General features: G+C 42.8%; 1 protein-coding gene across 1 annotated transcript in view; it reads left to right on the forward strand.

Moving 5' to 3' along the window:
* LOC124614042 (integrin alpha-PS5-like) overlaps window positions 1–12,175 on the forward strand; it is a 586,089-nt gene that overhangs the window by 402,727 nt on the left and 171,187 nt on the right. Inside the window, exon 13 of the mRNA XM_047142872.1 lies at window positions 4,824–4,963. Within this exon, the coding sequence (XP_046998828.1) occupies window positions 4,824–4,963 (140 nt within the window). The remainder of the gene's footprint in view (window positions 1–4,823; window positions 4,964–12,175) is intronic.

The following is a 12,175-nucleotide window of genomic DNA, read 5'->3' on the forward strand; positions in this document are numbered from 1 at the left end:
TCTAAGTATACCATGTACTGGTGAGGTGAGATTTCAGTCCCCTCAATACTGCACCCAGCAAGTGGTGAAACATTGATGAAGCATATTTTAACCAAAACCAGCATCCTATGATACTGAAAATCACCACAGGAGACCAAGAATGCTGCTTTTGGATGGTCCTCCAGGTATTCCCCTATTTGGTGGCACCCGTTCCTGAGATATAAGGTAATTTCTATAATGTTTTCGATTGGATATGGATTGTTTATGGTTTTGTTGTGAAGATTCTGTAGTCACAACAGAATCCATATCTTTTGATTTCATCTGGAGACTTTTTGGCACAACTACCATAGGTGCACTCCATGTACTAGTACTTTCCTCTAACACCCTACTTTCCTCTATTATCGCATCTGTTAGCTGTTGATAAATAAATTCTTCTAGTGCTGGTTGCAAACATCTCAGTATACAGTAAGTTCTGTGATACACCAGAAATCAGTTCCTGTAGGAATATGATGTTGTGTTATAGGTATTGCTAGCAAAGGTCCTCAAGGAAAAAAAATTCTCATCTTTAGACTATAATTTCTCCATCTCCAATCTGTTCGTATCTCTAAGATGCTCCAACTTCCTAAACAATGCAGTTCTATTGTCAGTTTATGTACTACCCTGCTGCAGACTCTCCAAATTCCTACCTGCATCATCTTGGACCTCCAAATTATCCTTTGGTGAGCTGTACTCCATCAGCAGCAATTTTTTCTAAATTAATGGCTACTAATTTGCCATACACTTCCTTCCTCACATATACTATTCTTCTTCTTACAAAGCAACATGATGTGTGTTAATACTTTACTTTCTGCCAGTGGTTCTACTACACACAATTCATTAACAGGCCATTCTACTCATACATTTACCCGGACCAACTTCCTGGTACCTTGCAGCACAGCAGAAACCAAATTAATCCTTAGTTTTGTTGACTGGAGTTCGAGTGGTTCACCCATTAAGATTGATGCACCTGGCATCCATATTTAACTGCTGACTGTCTCCCCTAGCTGGACTGTAGTCCCTCAAAGTTTAGTTGCATGTTGCTAAATACCAATTTTGGCATACAGCATTATCAGAAAGTCTAACCCTAAGATTACGCAGTAACCATAACTTACTTGAGCCATGTCTGTCCATTGCTTAAAATGCTGCATTCCCACCAGAAAAAATATCTTTACTGAACCCAAAGACTCCACATGGAGATTGAGGATGTGCAATGGCAGTGTCTCAAGCACAGGGTTTCACTAATGGGGAGGCAGTTCAAGCATAGGTTAATGAAATGGCATATCTGAAAGCAGATAATGCAGACCTGGGTAATGTTCTTGCAGCTGGGGGGGGGGGGGGGGGGGGGAAGAATTGGAATTAGATGAGCAACTTACTCCTTAATTGGATCTACCCACAGCTGGTTTGATCATGCACTTCCCTGGAAGATGGCTGTTGACTGTCTTTTTTGGATGGGCAGACTTATGAATTAGAGGAAAGTGGGGAGGAAAATTGAGGCATACTTCATGAAAATCCACTGTTACCTAATGGTTTTCTGCTTTGCAGTTACTCTCTAAACAGCATCCCACATGAGCAAACCAATTGCAAATATACCAGATGTTACTCATGGTTTAGGTGATTGGGATATGCATGGCTCTGTTTGAAAAGAATAGTTTGATAATGTCATAGGCCAAGCTGTGCATGTCTCCTTTCATGCCTAGCAGCTACCTCACAGTAAACAATAACCTGAGGATGTGATACTGCAGTCAAATAGCCTATGCATTGGCTAGAGTTGTGAATTAATGAATTAAAAAAACATACAAGATAAAAGATAGATGAATCATTAATAAAAGGGCCCTAATAAACATCTACAATTGATATAGAATAATATCTTGAATAATATTTATTCAAGAAAGTAAAACTCAGATAAAGGGAAAGTGGTCCTTTTATATCCAGTTATGGTGCAGACAGAAAATAGCATAATCAAATGCAATAAAGTTGCACTGCAAGCATTATAAGAATGACAGCAGAATCCCCACGCTAAACAGTCAGCCAAGATGCAGGAAAACAAAGTCAATTTTGTGGCCACAATACATGAAATATTCAGAAGTTCAAAACAATTTAAATTTCAACATGATGGTTACAAATTAACAAATGTGAGATAACAAGTAGAAGTTCATAACCTGTCAATTCACAGTTCTGTATTGCAGTCAGAGAAAGAATATCATAGTGGCCATTCATTGCCAAGAATCAATCACTTATATGACTGAATCATGCACATTGCCACAGACAGATCTGCTTTTTTCCAGAATGAACATAAAAGTGTCTCAAAACTTAAAGTCTTGTAGTGGCCATTCACCACCCAGAATCTACCACCTGTTTGACCGAAAAACACACTGTATGATAGTCAGGTCTGCCTTTTACAAGGACAAACATACCTGAATCATTCTCTTGAGTACACCTCTGCAAACGTCTGTCTTCTCTTGACTCCAGTGTTGTTCTGCCATACTTGCTTCTAGATTGGCTGAAAGCTGTCCCCAACGAAAATACTTCATTCTTAACATCTACAGTTGTGATGTGACTCAACTACACCACTTTCCACACTAAATAATACATTTCAACAGTATTTAAATAAAATAAATTGTATGGTCATTCATTAAGACTCAGATCATTTACAGTAAATAGAAATAATAGTTTGTTTGAAAAATAAATAAGACAGCATTCTTGTTTCAATGTGCTCACATTAAGTGACAACAAAATGCCATTAAATTTTGTGTGAACAATTAGTTACATCTGCTTGATGGAGGTGTCTGTTTGTACTCTTATAATAGTGGTGTCACTAATACATGATATTGAACACTTCTCAAGTTACCATGATTTTGTATTGTCAATTGCAATCAGTGGTTAAGTAAATATCTGGGAGAATGCCCTGGCAAGTTACACTGACCTCACTTCACAGGTCATAAATCATATTCATTTGTATTACCACAGAATTGAAAAGGATTGGCTGTTTTCTGTGGCTGCACAAACATAATTCCCAATCACACAGTTAGAATCTGTGCCTTATGTATGTAAAACAGAGATAACAACCACAAAAACCACTATTCCACTCACACACACCACTGTTTGATGAAAGTGCATGCTATGGTCATGAAGCTGTGCTGTGTGGATGTCAACTGTGCTGGCATCAAACACCAGACAATGTCCTCAGGTACTTCTGACACCACTGTATTGCAATCCAGAGTGAGTGGGGTGACTGTGGTGTAGGAGTGGTGTAGGGGTGGTGGAGTGGCAGGTTGTGGAGGAGGTGGTGCTGACCAAGGGTGTATACAAAAACTCAGCTGCAAGATACAATGTATTTTATTTTGCCTTGAGTTACAGTGTCAGAGTTCTACAACATCCCTGGGTATGCCCTCTGGAGGCTCATGTTTGAAGTCCATGTCCTGCTTCTCTGACACTGTTTACCCCTTTCAGCAGTGTGAACTTGAGCACGCACTACGTCACCTGGAGTGAGGAGGATCCTGGGCATGTTGATAACAATACTGCAGATCTCCATGATGTGGAATAGTTTGCAGGCCAGCTTATAATTACACGTCCTTTCCACAATGTCACCAAAATTGCACGGTCCATCTGTCTTGCAGTGTACAAATAAGATTACTCATTAAAGTACCTATCAGCTCCTTCATGCTTGCATGCCTATGTGCCTAACATATAGCTGCAGTGGAGCTGCTTCTACTTCAGTAATGCCCAAAATTTAGTTATGATATAGCTGTGCATTGTATGTGATTTGAACATGAACTCAATATACATAGTGTAGATGATGTTGTTTGCAATGCATTATTTCAGTATAAATACAACTGGCACATTTGTTATGTGATTATCAAATTGTGATAAAGGTACCTTGGTTACTAATTTCAAAAGTGAATACAGCTGTATTCTTATTAGGAAATGTGACATGACACAAATCATCAGTCAAACCAAATAGAAAAAAAAGAAGGATGAAACTGTAAATACAAAATTGGTTGATGTTATAAAATAAATAGTAAAATTAATGTTAACCCCACAGCTGTGAATTGACCTTACATAGGGGCCTCACAGCAGTTAATTGGCTTTACACAGGAGAAGAACAACCTTAAATTTTGAACAATAGCTTTAGTCAGAATCTCTCTGTGAAAATTATCCTAGGTTTCACCGATATTTCTTCTTACAAGTACATATTGTGCCATTATGTTTTCTCTTCTAGTTTCCCTAAATTATCTATAGTTAGCTTCTGATACTGGTTTCCTAAAGCTTGATATATTTAATGACTGTAGCCTTCTGAGTTTCTTTCAGCCTTGCAGAAAATTATTTTACTTCTGGCAGCATATAAGTAGAAATTGTTCTGCCTTTTTATGTTCTTTAAATTCTTCTTATATTCTTTAAAAGTTGAACATGTTACCTATGACATATTTCTTGAATAAACATAAATTACAAATAAAGTGACAGATTGGAATAATGCAGCCGTGGAGCTGAATGCTTTATAATACATTTTTTAGTGTTCTTATGGCTGTACAGAGAAGTTATTGGGAATTCATTGAATTCAAATTTCTCTCACATTTGGACCTTCAGTCACAGAAAGAATGATGTAAAATGAGTGTCTGAAATGTTAATGATATATTTCACATGTTAAATGTAAAGATAATGCTGCATATTAAGATGTTAATTTTAAGCACATCAAAATAATATCAGGTAAATTTCATAACTGTCTTATATAATTTTGCAAGGCATTTAATTAATACCTCTATGGATTGAATTTCAAAAATCTTATCACTGTATGTGGTTTTATACAGCAGTCAACTTGAAGCTGAAAGTGGATACAAAATATGATCAAGCATTTGTAGATAAGCAAATGAGCAGTCATGAATTTAATCAGAAGCTACAATTTGCAGGACATTCATCAAAAAACACATACATTGACATATTTATCAAGGTAAAAATCACAGCTAGTCTTATGCAATGTAGTATAGCTATAAAATGTAATATCATAAAAATGTTAACAATAAAGCTTGAATTCATCTAATTCATTTTCAACTATTCAGTTAATAAAAATCTCTCTCTCTCTCTCTCTCTCTCTCTCTCTCTCTCTCTCTCTCTCTCTCACACACACACACACTCACTCACTCACTCTCTGCCTGGCCTTAAAGAATGTCTTACCATGATATGTTATGAGAAGCTTCTTAAGAAACAGTAACTATTTCAACTGATAAGCAGATATTAATCTGAGTTTGCTTGGTTGCTGGGAGGACAGTACATTAAGTCTACCATAATTAATGTTATAAAATCTTATTGCTAGAATTCTTAGTTATATATTATCCTGCTTGTGGCATCAAAATTTGTTTTCAGACAATAACTGAAATAGCAAGAAAAGTGATATTGGTGACTCGTATTTTCAAATGTTCCTTCATCCACAGTAAAGATAATTAATGATTGTATCATTGCAAAGCTGAGTAAAATAGATATCAGTAACAATTGTCCTGAAACACAGTTAAAATTGCTGTAACAGAAAAAGGCACAGATTCCAGTAGATACACTGTCTGGTGGAATATGGAATTTCCTAGTGAATTATTTCTGCTCTGAGCTGCATTTATAGAGTTCATTGCTCTAGGAATAAAATAATAAAAGGTAGACTTCTGACTTTTTGCAGATTTATTAGTCATTATTTACATAAGATCTGTACAAGTTTATACATTTTCTCCTGTGATTTCTAACTGCTCATGAACATTGATTGTGGGAGACCTCAGCTTGTCTATAGATAAAGTTTTCTATGTCAACTACCTCATCATCAATGACAAATTATGTCCACATAGTAATTTTTTCAGGTTTCAGGAAGAAATATTTTGCTAGATACTTGATGTGGTGAGTAAAATGGAAGTGGTAAGATTTCGTAATCTTAAATGCAAAAAATGAGCAATATTACATCACAATACGTAGGTGTGAGGTTTTTCATACAGGATGCTTTTCCTGAGTCACAATGATGAACCCAGCATTCATTGAATGTGATCATTTGCTTGAAAACTTCCATGTCCTGGCACTTTCTCAATGTTTCCACCTGTATTTCAGTGGTTCTGTAAAACACCTGTACCTTTGTGCAGGATTTTTTATGGTGGGAGTGGGGGGCTGGGGTAAATAACTGATGAGACTGAGCTGAATACCATTTATTAACAAAAACATTCATTAGATGAAGCTAGTACTCCTGGCAGGCTACAGGGCTGCTGGCCTCATGGTTGCAGGACCATTGGGTCAGTAGTCCATGCCAGACATCACGTTTTTTCGTCATAAGTACTGATCTCAGCCAGGAACTAACACAGGTATAAGGTAATTGCCCACTTACAATGTTCCCATAGCCTTTAACCACAGTGAACAGTAGTTAACCCAACAGTGATACACGCAGCCTATAAATGTACTGCAGATAGTTAAAATTGGATTCAAATAATTAAAACAGTTTCATTTCCTTTAAGGTCTCAACAAAAATTTTAAAACATCTATCCTGACAGACTGATTGAAATTATGTCTTTAAAGTATATCCTATCATTAATAAAAGCTGTACTCCATAAAACATCAGTTAATAAAACATATCAGAAATAAAATCCGAGTTGAATTACTTTGATCCCATGGGCAAGAATCACTCACAGTACACATAAACCAAATACAACAGATATACATACACGCACACACACACTTGACCTCAACTACTACAAACCATCCATGTACAGCACTATTGCTAATGCCCAGTGCACCATCTTATCTTGCAGCATTATGCTTTAATTTGTTACAGTCCAAAACCACAAACCCCAAACAAATTATCACCACTAAGATTAAAGAGGGATCCATTTGAGGCACCAGTGATTTTAATTTTTATATATATATAGACACACACACACACACACACACACACACACACACACACACACACACACACACACTCTCCTGGAAATGGAAAAAAGAACACATTGACACCGGTGTGTCAGACCCACCATACTTGCTCCGGACACTGCGAGAGGGCTGTACAAGCAATGATCACACGCACGGCACAGCGGACACACCAGGAACCGCGGTGTTGGCCGTCGAATGGCGCTAGCTGCGCAGCATTTGTGCACTGCTGCCGTCAGTGTCAGCCAGTTTGCCGTGGCATACGGAGCTCCATCGCAGTCTTTAACACTGGTAGCATGCCGTGACAGCATGGACGTGAACCGTATATGCAGTTGACGGACTTTGAGCGAGGGCGTATAGTGGGCATGCGGGAGGCTGGGTGGACGTACCGAAGAATTGCTCAATACGTGGGGCGTGAGGTCTCCACAGTACATCGATGTTGTCGCCAGTGGTCGGCGGAAGGTGCACGTGCCCGTCGACCTGGGACCGGACCGCAGCGACGCACGGATGCACGCCAAGACCGTAGGATCCTACGCAGTGCTGTAGGGGACCGCACCGCCACTTCCCAGCAAATTAGGGACACTGTTGCTCCTGGGGTAACGGCGAGGACCATTCACAACCGTCTCCATGAAGCTGGGCTACAGTCCCGCACACCGTTAGGCCGTCTTCCGCTCACGCCCCAACATCGTGCAGCCCGCCTCCAGTGGTGTCGCGACAGGCGTGAATGGAGGGACGAATGGAGACGTGTCGTCTTCAGCGATGAGAGTCGCTTCTGCCTTGGTGCCAATGATGGTCGTATGCGTGTTTGGCGCCGTGCAGGTGAGCGCCACAATCAGGACTGCATACGACCAAGGCACACAGGGCCAACACCCGGCATCATGGTGTGGAGAGCGATCTCCTACACTGGCCATACACCACTGGTGATCGTCAAGGGTACACTGAATAGTGCACGGTACATCCAAACCGTCATCGAACCCATCGTTCTACCATTCCTAGACCGGCAAGGGAACTTGCTGTTTCAACAGGACAATGCACGTCCGCATGTATCCCGTGCCACCCAACGTGCTCTAGAAGGTGTACGTCAACTACCCTGGCCAGCAAGATCTCCGGATCTGTCCCCCATTGAGCATGTTTGGGACTGGATGAAGCGTCGTCTCACGCGGTCTGCACGTCCAGCACAAACGCTGGTCCAACTGAGGCGCCAGGTGGAAATGGCATGGCAAGCCGTTCCACAGGACTACATCCAGCATCTCTACGATCGTCTCCATGGGAGAATAGCAGCCTGCATTGCTGCGAAAGGTGGATATACACTGTACTAGTGCCGACATTGTGCATGCTCTGTTGCCTGTGTCTATGTGCCTGTGGTTCTGTCAGTGTGATCATGTGATGTATCTGACCCCAGGAATGTGTCAATAAAGTTTCCCCTTCCTGGGACAATGAATTCACGGTGTTCTTATTTCAATTTCCAGGAGTGTGTGTGTGTGTGTGTGTGTGTGTCTATATATATATATATATATATATATATATATATATATATATATATATATATATATATATATATATATATATATATATCTAAAAAGAAAGATGATGAAACTTACCAAACAAAAGCGCTGGCAGGTCGATAGACACACAAACAAACACAAACATACACACAAAATTCTAGCTTTCGCAACCAATGGTTGCCTCGTCAGGAAAGAGGGAAGGAGAAGGAAAGACAAAAGGATATGGGTTTTAAGGGAGAGGGTAAGGAGTCATTCCAATCCCGGGAGCGGAAAGACTTACCTTAGGGGGAAAAAAGGACAGGTATACACTCGCACACACACACATATCCATCCACACATACACAGACACAAGCAGACATTTGTAAAGGCAAAGAGTTTGGGCATTTTTTGGGCAGAGATGTCAGTCGGGGCGGATGTACAGAGGCAAAGATGAAGTTGAAAGACAGGTGAGGTATGAGCGGCGGCAAATTGAAATTAGAAATTAGCGGAGATTGAGGCCTGGCGGATAGCGAGAAGAAAGGATATGCTGAAGGGCAAGTTCCCATCTCCGGAGTTCTGACAGGTTGGTGTTAGTGGGAAGTATCCAGATAACCCGGACGGTGTAACACTGTGCCAAGATGTGCTGGCCGTGCACCAAGGCATGTTTAGCCACAGGGTGATCCTCATTACCAACAAACACTGTCTGCCTGTGTCCATTCATGCGAATGGACAGTTTGTTGCTGGTCATTCCCACATAGAACGCTTCACAGTGTAGGCAGGTCAGTTGGTAAATCACGTGGGTGCTTTCACACGTGGCTCTGCCTTTGATCGTGTACACCTTCCGGGTTACAGGACTGGAATAGGTGGTGGTGGGAGGGTGCATGGGACAGGTTTTACACCGGGGGCGGTTACAGGGGTAGGAGCCAGAGGGTAGGGAAGGTGGTTTGGGGATTTCATAGGGATGAAGTAAGAGGTTGCGAAGGTTAGGTGGACGGCGGAAAGACACTCTTGGTGGAGTGGGGAGGATTTCATGAAGGATGGATCTCATTTCAGGGCAGGATTTGAGGAAGTCGTATCCCTGCTGGAGAGCCACATTCAGAATCTGATCCAGTCCCGGAAAGTATCCTGTCACAAGTGGGGCACTTTTGGGGTTCTTCTGTGGAAGGTTCCGGGTTTGAGGAGATGAGGATGTGGCTCTGGTTATTTGCTTCTGTACCAGGTCGGGAGGGTAGTTACGGGATGCAAAAGCTGTTTTCAGGTTGTTGGTGTAATGGTTCAAGGATTCCGGACTGGAGCAGATTCGTTTGCCACGAAGACCTAGGCTGTAGGGAAGGGACCGTTTGATGTGGAATGGGTGGCAGCTGTCATAATGGAGGTACTGTTGCTTGTTGGTGGGTTTAATGTGGACGGACGTGTGAAGCTGGCCATTGGACAGGTGGAGGTCAACGTCAAGGAAAGTGGCATGGGATTTGGAGTAGGACCAGGTGAATCTGATGGAACCAAAGGAGTTGAGGTTGGAGAGGAAATTCTGGAGTTCTTCTTCACTGTGAGTCCAGATCACGAAAATGTCATCAATAAATCTGTACCAAACTTCGGGTTGGCAGGCCTGGGTAACCAGGAAGGCTTCCTCTAAGCGACCCATGAATAGGTTGGCATACGAGGGGGCCATCCTGGTACCCATGGCTGTTCCCTTTAATTGTTGGTATGTCTGGCCTTCAAAAGTGAAGAAGTTGTGGGTCAGGATGAAGCTGGCTAAGGTAATGAGGAAAGAGGTTTTAGGTAGGGCGGCAGGTGATCGGCGTGAAAGGAAGTGCTCCATCGCAGCGAGGCCCTGGACATGCGGAATATTTGTGTATAAGGAAGTGGCATCAATGGTTACAAGGATGGTTGCCGGGGGTAACAGACTGGGTAGGGATTCCAGGCGTTTGAGAAAGTGTGGTGTCTTTGATGAAGGATGGGAGACTGCATGTAATGGGTTGAAGGTGTTGATCTACGTAGGCAGAGACGCGTTCGGTGGGGGCTTGGTGGTGTCTTTGATGAAGGATGGGAGACTGCATGTAATGCATGTAACCTTTCTCAAATGCCTGGAATCCCTACCCAGTCTGTTACCCCCGGCAACCATCCTTGTAACCATTGATGCCACTTCCTTATACACAAATATTCCGCATGTCCAGGGCCTCGCTGCGATGGAGCACTTCCTTTCACGCCGATCACCTGCCGCCCTACCTAAAACCTCTTTCCTCATTACCTTAGCCAGCTTCATCCTGACCCACAACTTCTTCACTTTTGAAGGCCAGACATACCAACAATTAAAGGGAACAGCCATGGGTACCAGGATGGCCCCCTCGTATGCCAACCTATTCATGGGTCGCTTAGAGGAAGCCTTCCTGGTTACCCAGGCCTGCCAACCCGAAGTTTGGTACAGATTTATTGATGACATTTTCGTGATCTGGACTCACAGTGAAGAAGAACTCCAGAATTTCCTCTCCAACCTCAACTCCTTTGGTTCCATCAGATTCACCTGGTCCTACTCCAAATCCCATGCCACTTTCCTTGACGTTGACCTCCACCTGTCCAATGGCCAGCTTCACACGTCCGTCCACATTAAACCCACCAACAAGCAACAGTACCTCCATTATGACAGCTGCCACCCATTCCACATCAAACGGTCCCTTCCCTACAGCCTAGGTCTTCGTGGCAAACGAATCTGCTCCAGTCCGGAATCCTTGAACCATTACACCAACAACCTGAAAACAGCTTTTGCATCCCGTAACTACCCTCCCGACCTGGTACAGAAGCAAATAACCAGAGCCACATCCTCATCTCCTCAAACCCGGAACCTTCCACAGAAGAACCCCAAAAGTGCCCCACTTGTGACAGGATACTTTCCGGGACTGGATCAGATTCTGAATGTGGCTCTCCAGCAGGGATACGACTTCCTCAAATCCTGCCCTGAAATGAGATCCATCCTTCATGAAATCCTCCCCACTCCACCAAGAGTGTCTTTCCGCCGTCCACCTAACCTTCGCAACCTCTTAGTTCATCCCTATGAAATCCCCAAACCACCTTCCCTACCCTCTGGCTCCTACCCCTGTAACCGCCCCCGGTGTAAAACCTGTCCCATGCACCCTCCCACCACCACCTATTCCAGTCCTGTAACCCGGAAGGTGTACACGATCAAAGGCAGAGCCACGTGTGAAAGCACCCACGTGATTTACCAACTGACCTGCCTACACTGTGAAGCGTTCTATGTGGGAATGACCAGCAACAAACTGTCCATTCGCATGAATGGACACAGGCAGACAGTGTTTGTTGGTAATGAGGATCACCCTGTGGCTAAACATGCCTTGGTGCACGGCCAGCACATCTTGGCACAGTGTTACACCGTCCGGGTTATCTGGATACTTCCCACTAACACCAACCTGTCAGAACTCCGGAGATGGGAACTTGCCCTTCAGCATATCCTTTCTTCTCGCTATCCGCCAGGCCTCAATCTCCGCTAATTTCTAATTTCAATTTGCCGCCGCTCATACCTCACCTGTCTTTCAACTTCATCTTTGCCTCTGTACATCCGCCCCGACTGACATCTCTGCCCAAAAAATGCCCAAACTCTTTGCCTTTACAAATGTCTGCTTGTGTCTGTGTATGTGTGGATGGATATGTGTGTGTGTGCGAGTGTATACCTGTCCTTTTTTCCCCCTAAGGTAAGTCTTTCCGCTCCCGGGATTGGAATGACTCCTTACCCTCTCCCTTAAAACCCATATCCTTTTGTCTTTCCTTCTCCTTCC

The sequence above is a fragment of the Schistocerca americana genome, chromosome 4, assembly GCF_021461395.2.
Source record: "Schistocerca americana isolate TAMUIC-IGC-003095 chromosome 4, iqSchAmer2.1, whole genome shotgun sequence".
Lineage (NCBI taxonomy): Eukaryota > Metazoa > Arthropoda > Insecta > Orthoptera > Acrididae > Schistocerca > Schistocerca americana.